The 12,538-nt window shown below is 42.8% G+C and overlaps 1 protein-coding gene across 1 annotated transcript in view; it reads right to left on the minus strand.

The window, feature by feature from the left end:
* INSC (INSC spindle orientation adaptor protein) overlaps positions 1 to 12,538 on the minus strand; it is a 77,084-nt gene that overhangs the window by 26,795 nt on the left and 37,751 nt on the right. The window contains exon 7 of the mRNA XM_044426095.1: positions 2,883 to 3,054. Coding sequence (XP_044282030.1) covers positions 2,883 to 3,054 — 172 coding nt within the window. The remainder of the gene's footprint in view (positions 1 to 2,882; positions 3,055 to 12,538) is intronic.

Here is a 12,538-nt window from a genome sequence, read left to right on the forward strand (position 1 = left end):
CTCACAGCATGCCTACCCCCTGATTACGATTCTTACTGCAGCTCCTCATGCTCCAGTCTAGCCATAACTGAAGCGTTTAAACCACACCTGACTGATAGCTGCTTGGTTCAAAATATAAAAGCAAATGGAAACACACTGTGGAATCCAAAGGGAAGGAATAGGCATGGAATATGGATACCTCCTCAAATGGACAAAGCCACCAATTTCCCTGTTCTCCAATACAGCATCCACTCTTCCTTGTCAAACTGATTTTAGGGGATACAGGAAAGCAGAATCTGTAAAAATTGCCTTTGCCCTCTTCTGAGTTCATGGCTGCTGCTCCATGATCAGGATAGCACTGTTTGAACACAGCCATGTTCTCTTGTTCCATCAACAAATGTTCAGACACAAGGCCATCTGCATTCAAGTATGTGTAAGCTTTTGCCTTATATTCTGCCTTCCATCGTTAAAGATGGCCTAGAAATAATTCAAGAACTTTGACTTAGACACTAAGAACAAATAAGAAGAGTGTAACATACCAGTTTATCTGTTTAAATAAAAACAGTTCATCTAGTGCAACAGTAAATGAGCTTGGACATTATCAGGAGAAAATAAATTAATAAAATTTATTGGCACTGAACTGGAAGTACATTCCATTGTCCTTGGCGAGACTTACTTCAGAATAGAAATGCAAAAGATTTTACTGTAAGATTTTAAACCCTAAGCTGGAGAAGTACAATTGATCCCACAGGTGAATTTGTCCCTTTTGGGTTTATTTTTACAGAAGCACTATGAGCAGGATCCAGGTTTTTAACAGTTTTTGAGGCCACTGAAATCCTTGATATCAATACTGCAATCCACTGCATATCTACTGGGAAGTGATTTCCCCTGAGTTCCAAAGGGCTTACTCCCAGACACATACATTTGAACATCATGTATACCTCCAATACTTTATGAGCACATGCATAATAAACAAAATGCAAATAAAAAGAACATAAAGTGATGCATAATAGAATATACTAGCATTTTAAAAACTATCAAATCAGAACATCAGAAGAAAAGAGATTATCCAAATGCTTTCTCCAATATACTTTTTCAAGGTAACTAATTGTATCTCCTCTCTGACAGCTATTAAACTTTGAAAGCAGGAATACCTGTCTAGACTCTGATGGCTACATTCTGCTATTATGAGCACCTCCCATGCCTTATTCAAATGTGTTGTTGATTGTCTAAATTCCTATGCTCTGTGCCCTGTAGCTTTACAGCCAAAGAGCTTCCCTCAAAATCAAAGAATAAAGTCTAGCCTTGAGTCCTCTTCAGCCTGCTGCTGAAGTAACACAAGTATTTACTTCTCACAGTCTACCCTGATCAAAATAGTTAACATAGCCATGTTAATTAGCTCATCTGAGCAGTCTGCAACTTTTTGAGGAAGAGATCAGGACAAAAGAAGCAGGTTTGTTAACAAGAATTACAAAATATCACCATCTATTAAACATGTAAACAAAATCAAGGTGTAGAATAGGCACGTGTTTTCTTAAAAACAACCACAGCCAAACGAAACTGCAGAGGTTCCATTCCATGAAACAAACTTTGCATTAAACCAGCCCTGTCTATGTTCCAGCAGGCATGAACTTTAGGAAGCAGGGATAGCAACCTCTAACTGAAAATATGGGCAGCTGCCACATTCTAGGGCAGCCTTCCCATTGTGGTGCCTTCTGGTTGTATTGAGCTAACCATCCCTTCACCCATGACTGGCTGGGGGATGATAGAATCTGTAGTCTGATGCCTCTGGAGGGTAACAGGTTGTGAAAGACTAAGAACTTGCCTGAGCAACTGACAAAGCAGCAAACTTCATCTGCTTATTGACATATCCCCCACTTTACATCATTAAAATGTTACCCATTTTGTTAATGTTAAGATTAGTCTTAATTTATTATGATTAACATACTCATATCATATCATTAATAGGACCCAGCATTTAAAAAGAACTAAACAAATCATAACACAAACTCATTAAGACACAATTAGAAAACATGATAATAAAAGAATGGTTGATAAAGCATTGATAAACAGCACCCACCCAAGGAACCAGCTGACGCTCCCGTGTCCTACGAAAATTCCCCCATTGTCCTCTTGAGGCCTATTTCCAGGCCGCTTTTCCAACTGACATGCAGAGGTGGCTACGAGGCAAAGCACCTTCTTGGTGGGGCTCCCTGATCATTAAGCCCTGTGCCCCACAAAGTCTGCAGGGTACCAACGCGGTTATCCTGTTCATTCCAGGTTAAGACTTGCCCTATGTAACTGCATAGGATAAGGTTTCTAAATGGTCCCAGGATAGCTATTGTTGAGTGATTTGGATCATTTTGCATATGAATTGGTTTTCTGTTTTGTAAACCAGTCAAGGAGCTTTGGGAAGTGTGGAAACATTATTACTATCATTACTAGTATCAGCATTAATAGAAATATTAGGCAGGATGCAACAAAGGTCAACATACACTGTTCTTCACTTAGCAAAAAGTGAACATTAGATCCTGGGCAAGGGTGGGAGTAATAAAAAGTACAATTTATATCTGTTTTTTTATGTTTTAACCCTCAGCTTCAAGGCATGTTCGGAATAAAGTTCTGTCACCAGACACAATGTTCACATCTCAGACACTTGTGGTTTTCTGTAAAAGAAATTATATTTGACCTCTGACGCTCAAGCCCTTATTGAGATTATTGCTACTAATGAAAAAGTGGAGAATTCTGTTTAGAGAACCAGTTTCCTCTAGCTTGGTTTGCCAGTTTGCACAGAACAGACAGCATTATATATTCTTTGTGAGCCGCCCCGAGGCTTTGTTGCGATGGGGGCGGCATAGAAATGTTTTAAATAAATAAATAAATAAAAATTCAGATATACTTACTGAGAAGTGCTGTGACAATTTCCTCCATGTTCTCCAGGAAGCTGCTGAGATGCTGCGTGAAGGTGAGCTGAGGAGATGTAATCTGAGCTATTACAGCTGCTGCTTCTGCGTGGGTTGCTTGCAAGTGCGTGCTGTCAGTAAGGATGTCCGCTAAGCAGAGTATCCCGTCATCCTAAGAAAGAAGGAGCAACAAAGCTTACAAGGAACAAAGTCTCCGATTTCTTTGAAAATGACTTTTAAAACACAAACGACGTCAACACTGTTTTGGCATGTAGTTATGGGTATTTTAGATTTTTAAGCCACACTTATAAACTGTTAAAATTATTTTCAGGCATTTAAGGATAAATCCTTAAATAAATATACAAATAAGCAATAAATAGGCAGTAAAATACCATAACATTATGAAAAAGATGGCACCAATGAAACATGCAGCCCAAGAACTTATGGAAAGGCCGGGGGGGGGGGGGGGGGGATGTAGGTCTTCAGCCCCTTCCTGAAGGCCTATAAAGAAAGGACCTGATGAACTGTCAATGGAAGCTGATTCTGGAGATGCCTCCCAAAAAAGATTCTCTCAAAGGAACATCACAAATCACAGTCCCAGTAAAATGGCAATGTTAGCACGTCTTAGTAATACCAAGGGCTTGAAGGACAGCCTTATTTACTGTTGTGTTGTTTACCAGGAGCAAGGTCAAGAAGTAAGAAGAGTGATCAGGAATATTTTCTGTGGTACCCTTAATTGGAAACAGGCAACCTTTATAGAGCATAGCTAAGATTAACTGAAGAATTTCCTGAGATCTTCTGATGGCATATATATGTCTGCATGAGTGTGTGATGTATCTGAGTCGATCTGAATTGTCAGTTAACTTCCCTTGGGTTTCAAGCCCCATCCTCTGCAACGTAACAAACCACTTGCTCATGCAAGGGGGGGACCTTCTAGGTTAGAAGGGCTGGCATTCTCCACTGGTCTTCAGCAGAATAGGGGCCCTCTAGCACACCCTTGGATACCCTGTAGGGCTCCCCTACCCTCACGCAAGAGAAAGGAGCTACTTCCCTGGGGATGCATTTCGTGAGGGCAAAATGCAATGCTGGGGGACAGGTGCTCAGCAGGAAGTTGGACCCCAACCCCACTTCTCAGATTGTATCTCTGCAGGGTCCCGCATCTTATGGAAGCCACTCCATGACCTTGGATGAGAATAAGGAGAGTCTTGCAAGGGAAAAGCAGGTGATTATCCAGCATAGATTTAAATTGACGGATTTGGCTACCCTCGAACCTTGCCTCTTCTTTGAGGGAGGTTTTGATGATGTCCCTGAATTGGACAGCAGGGGCCTTGCCCAACCAAGGCAGTCTACGTTAGATTTCAGCTTATTCAGGAAGAAGCAAAGCCACTTATGCTTTATTGCCTACAAATATATTGACATGAGATGAATGTAAATGGTCAATAAACAAGTAAAGCCAGGCTCACACACACATGCCTTTAGCTCATGGGGCATCCTTGTATGATGGACATCACCTGAGGCCACTGAGCTGCCTGGACACCTGTGACCTTCAGTGTCACATGGAAAGCCAATCCCATCTAGCTGCATTATAGATTTTGTAGAGGTATTTCTCCTTCCTAAAAGTGCTCAAAGCCACCAGCTAAAGAGAAAAGGAGGGAGGGGGCATTCTAGTTCATCCTTATCTAAGGAATGCAGTATATGAGGTGAACAGCCCAGAGAACCTGGTACCTGTTTACCTGTCGAGGTCTTTGCTTGACTGCAGGGTTTCTCACAGGAATACAAGCCTGGAAGCTATGTGGTCTCGTGCTGTTAATTTAGAGCACTGTAATGGACACTGCGAGCAGTTCTGGCTAGTTCTTCAGCACAATGACTTCCGGTCAATCCCAATATAGCCCTGGAAGTGTTTTCTGAGCCCAGCTCAGGTGATCTTCCCTGGCAGCTCAGCTATTGATACTAGTTCCCCTGGCCTTCCTCTACCGTGGCCCTTTCAGCTTGCTTAGAGCCATTCCTCACACACTATTCAATGAGTGTGCTCGAAGTGTCTTCAGTCCTTGTCAATATTTAATGTTGGGCCATTCATCCCTTAAATTGTTTGTATAAAGCTTTTGTTGCTCACATTTCAGTTATTTATTAATAGACAATGCCAAGCTATCTTAATTAAATGTCCCCTAGCTGGACATAAATTAAAGCATTTGGTTTCTGCTGTCAATAAAAGTATTTTATGATGAACGGAATCAGGCTTACAAAAAGAAACACTGCTACCTTCAAGACAGTTATGATTACAGCAGAGATAAATATATCACAGGGATATTTATTTCCCAGAATACAAATGATGTTCAGCATCTGATTTTCAGAAATGTAAAAGAAATTATGCCTCCGGTGTTCACTTTCCTTGATAAGAAGTTCAGCATCCATCTACTTGGTGGGGGAGATGTTCTCTAATCAGGGAGATACTTGAGGTCAAAACCAGCTGTCCACACAATCTGCTTTCCTCCAAAGTATATGAGAGGTTTACAAAATACGCTATCTTCACAGGCTGATTCGTCATCAAAAATGTGTGCTGGGCTCATTATGGTTACCCAGATGCTACTTGGAGTCAAGTAGCATCAACATTGAGTCTGGGGAGCCCAAAACACTTGCTCAAGGTAAGTGAATAGCATCTATGACAGATCACTGTGCAGATCACTACACTGAGAGCCTTTTTACATAGGGTATCTATTGTGTGATTGTGTTTCCTCACTCATTGTAGTTTGCTGGTACTTTACACAATACTGTCAATACACTCCAGGGCCTGTGTTGTTCTTTGCAACCATTTTTTGTTTGTTTAGATTGAAAGAAGACTGGTATTACCTGTAAATGTTGGCACAAAACCCTTGTGCATTTGTACAGTTCCTCTATACTACAGTCCCACCTAGAGGCAGTGCAATGGAACAAATAGAAAGCCAAAGACACACATCCCAGAAAAAAGCACATGTAGGAGCACTGTTTTAATCCCACAAAAAATCCAGTAGCAGAAGCCTCAGGTTAAATGTTCATGTGGAAAAATAATCACAACTACAGCATGGACAGGACCAGGCATGTCTATTGTATGGGAAAACAACATCTTGACTACTCTCTGAGGCTGTCCAAACTCTTCCGGTTTGTTTTACTTGTCCTGAGATGGCACCCTGCTGTATCTTTTGCATTATTCCTGGGGTGGCAGATTTTTTTTAAAAGGACTGTTGTGAATGGGTGGAGACTAGCCTTCCCTGACTTGTTGTTCTCCAGATGTTCTCAGATTCAACCCCAAGCCACACGGTCAGTGCTGAGCACCACTGCAATCCATATTCCAACAGACCTGGCCCAGAGCAGAGAGGGGAAGGCTGGTGGCAACGTTGTGGACTGCAGTGCAGCTGGACATGGAGACTTGGGCCAGGCTTGCACAGCCTATGGCCCATCAATATACGAAGCCATCAGCCACATGTTGCAGCATTCTTGTTTTTGCAAAACACATCTGTGTCACTTTCACAGGAATCCACGTATTTGTCCATTCCATCCATTTCTGCATCGTTAGTATTTTATTCAAAAAAATCATTTATTTAATTAGGCATTTTCTAAGAAAATAGGCATTCCTAAATGCATTCATTCCCGCCTATTTAGGAATAGACATTCCTATTCTTTAGGAAATATATTCCTAAAGAATATATTCTTTCAAAATACTTGTTTGATTGTCTGTTACTAAGGGTCCATCATCTTGTACATTTTATGCTCACAATAACTCTGTGAGGTAGTTTAGGATGAGAGTCAGTGATTAGTCCAAAACTACAGAATGAGCTTCATGAACAAGGGGGCTTGAACCTGGGTCACCCCAGTTCAAGTCCCACAGTCTAAGCACTACAGCACCCTGGTTCGCACTGAAATGCAATGTTCATATATTCCAAAATATTAATTTTGAGTAATTAAACTGTAATACTATTTTGAGCCAAGATTCATCTGGAACCAGCTGGGTAGTCTAAAAGCTGGTGTATCATCAAGTTCCAATCTTCCCATTGGTGTGGAAAAGAGATGTGTGAGGAATCCATTTGTGTGTGTGTGGGGGGGGATCCAGTGGATTCCTTGGGTCTCTGCCCCCCTCCCCCAGTCTTTGGCCTGCTTTCTTGTGGCCGTGAGTCTGACGTCCTGGCAGCACCCGCATGGGCATCTACCAGAAAGTGACTTCACACATGGCTATTCTGCACATGTGACCCACAGGCTTCATCTGTGCCACATGGGCTGCAGAGGAAGGTCGCTGGTTATGCAACTGGCATTCTACATGGGTTTGAGGACATCCTCTCAGCTCAGCTGCCCTGCTAAGCGAGGGGTAGGCATGAGAATTCCAACAAACAGAAGAGGGAAGGCTGTCCGCAGGAGTGTTGCGACCCCCATCCGGAAGGCATGGATCAAACCAGTTCATTTCCGCATTTGTGGAAACTGAATTCCTCAAGTCTCTCCAGTGCACAGACAAGGCATTCAATATGTGGAGTAAAGCTTTCTAAACTACAGTGACAAATCCACAGCTGTGGCCTGTTTGCACCAGACAAGGAGATGGCAACTTTTAGGTAGTCCCATTTCCACTGGGCTGACCTTGTGTAAGTTGCTCCTGCTTGGGTGGAGAGGCAGGAGACACATTTGTAGACTGTATGTAGCCATGAAATGCTAGATGTTGAACAAAAGGGAGTGAAAGAGAGGCCAATAAATGGCGCAATCTGAAAACACTTTGGTGCCTGAAATTGGGTCCAAATGGCACTCGCCTCCCTCTGCTAGGGCCATCATTTTGGAAAGTTTTGCTGCACCATAAGACATCAGTTGCTACCTTTATCTATGAACACAGGTCTCTTCATCCCGCTGTAAGCAGGGCTGTCCCTGACAATAAGAAAGGGAGGGAGGTACATGACGGAGACCCATGGAGCCAAATGGATCTGTGGCTTTTTGCAATCATGGATGGAGAGGTAAAGGACAGCAAAGGCTGCCAAGAAACAAATTAGTCTCTGCGCAAATGAAATTATCCTGGATTCCCAGGAGATATTGCAAAGCATTCTAGCTAACAGGTAAAGAGGCACTGGGGGGAAATCGTTTAAAAGAATGGCCATGTGTTCATTATGCCATTAAAAGTGAAGACAGAGGAACAGCAATCTTTATGCAGAGAAAATGATCAAACCCCGGAAACTGCCGGAGACTTTCATCACCGATCTCTCTGCCTACAAATAGAGTGGAGAGTTCTGAGCTGGCCTGACAGGCTTGGTTGGGTATGTGCCAAAGGTCCACTTCCCCAGAGTGACCCTCTGATAAGACCCCTGCGGGGCTGCTGCTCCTCTTCATTGCGGCTGCCTATTTGCACTCAGCTCTTGCTCTGGCCCAGACATGGGTGGCCGGGAGAAGCAGCAGCAGCAGCAGCAAATGTCTCCACAGACCTACTCACTGGTCCTCTGCCTGCCAAGTAAGCAAGTGGTGACCACAAGGAGAAGGAGGACAAGGTAGGGAGGAGGCCATGGAAGGGGTCTTGCCCAGGGGCCTCCACAAATCTGGAGCCGGCACTGGCTTTGGGAGTCCATTTGCACACCGCATTGCATTCAACTTCCAGGTATGTGGACCCCGTTTGCATGTCACGACAGCCCGGGCTTTTGTTATTTTTTAAGCCCTGGATTATCGTGTGAACAAAGTAGGGTGGTCAAGCAGGCCGGTCCCTGCTGTTCACTTGCTCTCACTGGAAGCAGAAAGGGCTTTTTAAAAACGGATTGTTGCAAAATCTGAACTGGGCTTCTATGTATTAAGCTCAGAAAAAATGGAAGGCTGATGTACATCAAATAAATAGGATATTTACACCACCATCTACAGGATCCATTTGCATTGGTCTTCCACGCAAGAGCTGGACTCCCTAGAAAACTGAAATGCATTCAAGCATTACCCTGATTCAAGGCTGGCTCCTTCAAAACGCCTGGTGAGTGAATGCTACTACCATGGACAAGCGCATCTACTTTTGGCCTTCAGAATGGAACAACCACACACTAGAGCTCCTCCTAGAACTACTCCTACAAGCAGATGCTTCTACTCCTTCCACAAAAGCATGGCTACAATAGAGCAATGCACACCTCAATCCCACCTTTTCCATTGATGTGGATTCTACTTCCCAGGTGCCTCTCCATCAGCAGGTAGGTTACTTTCTCTGCTTGGGGCTATCTAGGAGAACTTAGAGGACAGTTGGGTCACTAGAAGAAAATTCAAACTGCAGAAGGCAAGAGGACACCCCTCTACGCAGCTAATTAAGTATGACTATCTACCTGGCACCTGCAGAAGATGCACTTCTCCATCAAACTGGGCTAAAATGTAGCCAGGTCTGTTTCTCATCACACTTTTTCTAGCTGTGCCCTATTGTTCAGTCCTGCACAGGTCACTCAGGCCGGCCAAAGACTCCCAGAGGCATCAAACAGGGTTTATATCAGTATTTCTGGACTTTGTACTTGCAATAATACAATGTAATTTTAGTGACCTTTCCTAAGTTTTAAGGAGTTGGCAATTTAAAGACAAGTCCTAAAGCCACGTAACCAGGGAAGTTTCAGAGGCCTGTGGGCTGTTGTACAAGAGTCTCTTAGATGTCCCTTAAAGTTATAGTTTAAGTTTTCTCTCCATCCTCTAGCTTGTTGTTGACCTAGAAGTGTTACAAGGTGAGAGAAGTGGAAAAGGAGGAATACTCTGAATTAACTGGCAGCAGTTTGTTTGTTTGTTTTTCTGACTGTACTGCTACAAAGAGAAGCAAAGCATTTTACAGAGCTGCAGCCAGAGAAAAATAGAAGACCAGTAGGTTGAATGTTTAGCAAACAGGAAGGATCTTTAAAAATATGGAAGCGGCTGTTAAATGAAGCACAAAGCTGTTCAGGCTTCAGGTTGGATGTCGGAAAGTATTTCCTGATGGTTAGGACCCCTAGGATATGGGACTTCCAAGGGAGGTGGTTGAGGCCCCATCAGTGTGGGTATTCAAGGAAAAAATGGACAACCGCATGTTGAGGATTACATGAGCAGAGCCAGCTGGAGCTGCGGGTCAGACTAGATGGCCTGGGAGACCCCCTTCTGACTCGCTCTGTTTCTATGTTTCTGTTTGCACGACTTCAGAAAGTGTGAAAGCACAAGCCGCAGGTCTGAACTCCTTCCCAAGAAGTTGTGAGAGGAGGAATGCAAACGAGACAACCATGCAAAAACTATGGAATACAGCATGGGCCTAAATAGTGTAGTACATTCAGGAAATTGTTTTAATCGTAGCAAGCATGAACATTTACAAGTTGTCACTAAAATAAGCACAGAAATATCCAGTGCACACTACTGAAGATACTTTAGGTCAGGAGTTGTATGTTGATGTAGTCGAAAAAAATAAGACTGGTATAAGGGGCTGGATTGTCTCAATGCAAGTGAATGAGATGCAGAAATTGGAAGCTAGTGATCAAAACATTTTATCCGAAAAGGATAATAAAGTCAGCTTATAGGGCCAAACCTGGGAACAATGAATATCAAAAGTTACTGGTTATTATGGACCAACTATTCCAGGACTGAGGAATGTATTACTAGTGCCAGGTACAAAAATGGCAAATGCAAGCTGCTGTACCCAAGTATTTGACACCCATTATGGGTCTAGCAGTCTGTAAAAAATTAAACCCAGCCAAGCCTACACTTGCATTGCAGCACCACAGTGACTGAGGGCATGCGTAACTCCTGGAGGGATACAAGGATATTTGTAGGGCTGGGCTGGTGGCCAGGAGAACACTCCAACCAGATTAATAAAACAGTGCCTCCAGTTACTCACCTGCACAGGAAAGTGCCATTTGCTTTTTTGGGATCTATTACAATGTGAGCTAGACAGGATGATGGACCTGTAATTTAAAAAATAGATGAATCCACTGCCTGGGTAGTCTCATCGGTACTGGTGGAAAAACGATGGCCAGTTGTGCATTTGTTTAGATCGAAAGAACCTCAATGAGGCAATCAAAAGAAAGCACCTCAGACTGCCAGCTAGAGATGAGAGAACAACTCAATTTGCAAATGCATGCTTTTTTAAAGCAAACTAGATGCTTCTTCAGAGTTCTGGCAATGAAGGTAACAGAGGAACACTTGAAATTCTGCATTGTGTATACTCCATTTGAAAATTGAAATTGTGCATATTCCATTTTGGATTTTACAGATTTCTGTGCTTCCTGTCTGGTATTGTGCCAGCCTCTCATGAAACCATACATGTGCTTTGTGAACAAATCAGTGAGGTTGGACGCGTCTGTAGATAATATCATAATTTGGGGTTCAAAATAATGAAGGGTATGAGGCATGACTGCAGCAACTCCTGAATGCTACCTGAGACTGCATAGGGACAGATGCATTTCTGTTTTACATGGAGACATTATTTCTGGACATGTAAAACCAGAGATGAAGCAAGCAGTTAGTGACAAACATGATGCCGCCTTCACAATCGAAAAAGGATGTTCAGCAATTTTCAAGGATGGCAAATTATCTTGGGAAAATTTCCTCTAATTTAGCCACAGCAGCAGCAACTCCTTGCAGGCTTCTGGAACAGAAGAATGAACGGTCCTACCGTGTAAAGTGGGAGGCCTTCTGGAAAGTATTTAAGCAACACTTAAGAAACCCACCAATGTTAATGTTCTAATGGTCAACCAGAGCTATCAAGATTTCGGCAGATGCCTCACCATCTGGGGTGGATGTTGTAACCTTACAAAAATATGATGACTGCTGGCAACTGAAGCGGAAATTAGCTATACATAGATTGAGGAAGGGCTATGTAGCATGCTGTGTACTTGTGAAAGATTTACTCAGCATATTTATGGACAGAGAGTGGTTGTGGAAACAAATTATAAACCCCTCATAGGTTTGTCCAGCAAATCATTAAATGACTGTATACTACAGATCCAGCAAGGATAATTGAACTATAGAGAGATGGTTAGGTTGTGACTCGCGCCCCAGCAAAATTTGTTCACTGTGGATGCATTTTTGAGAGCTCGTTCCCCTTCCACCATAGCAGAAAATACTGTGGAGACAGAAATTAAAGCTTGTATGGATAGCTTATCCCTTCCCTTGCAGTGTCAAATTTTAAAAAGTGACCAATCAAAGATGAAACTGATCCTGATCCTTCACCACAGGTCTTGCAACTAATAGTGACTAAAAGCTGGCTTGACACTAAGCATAGTTGTGACCTGAATATCAGAGATTACTAAATTCAATTTTAGACATGAACTTATAGTGATCAATGGTCTTAGTTTCAAGGGAAGCAAGTGGTGATAATTAGGACCCTACACAGTGGAATGCTGCAGAAAATCCTCGACTAATAACTAGGTGATGGGGAACATGTTGAAAAAGCAAGTACACGAGGTGATGCATTTTCCGAGGATTAATCAGGATATAACAACTATAGTAAAATATAGTATAGCATGAGTATAGCATGTGTAAAATCCATCCCACATCTACAACCAGAGCCACTGAACCTGTTCTCTAAAAGACCTACCAGAAGATAGGAACTGATTTAGTTTGAGGATTACTTAATAGTCACAGGCTACCACTCTCCATCCAGAAAGGTGCCCAAACCGGTGAGTATCAGCCTGAAGAAGATCCTGGCCTAGCATGGCATTCCCCAAGAAGCCTTCAGGGACAGC

The sequence above is a fragment of the Varanus komodoensis genome, unplaced genomic scaffold (genome assembly GCF_004798865.1).
Source record: "Varanus komodoensis strain SLA01 unplaced genomic scaffold, ASM479886v1 scaffold16, whole genome shotgun sequence".
In the NCBI taxonomy this organism is placed as follows: Eukaryota; Metazoa; Chordata; class Lepidosauria; order Squamata; family Varanidae; genus Varanus; species Varanus komodoensis.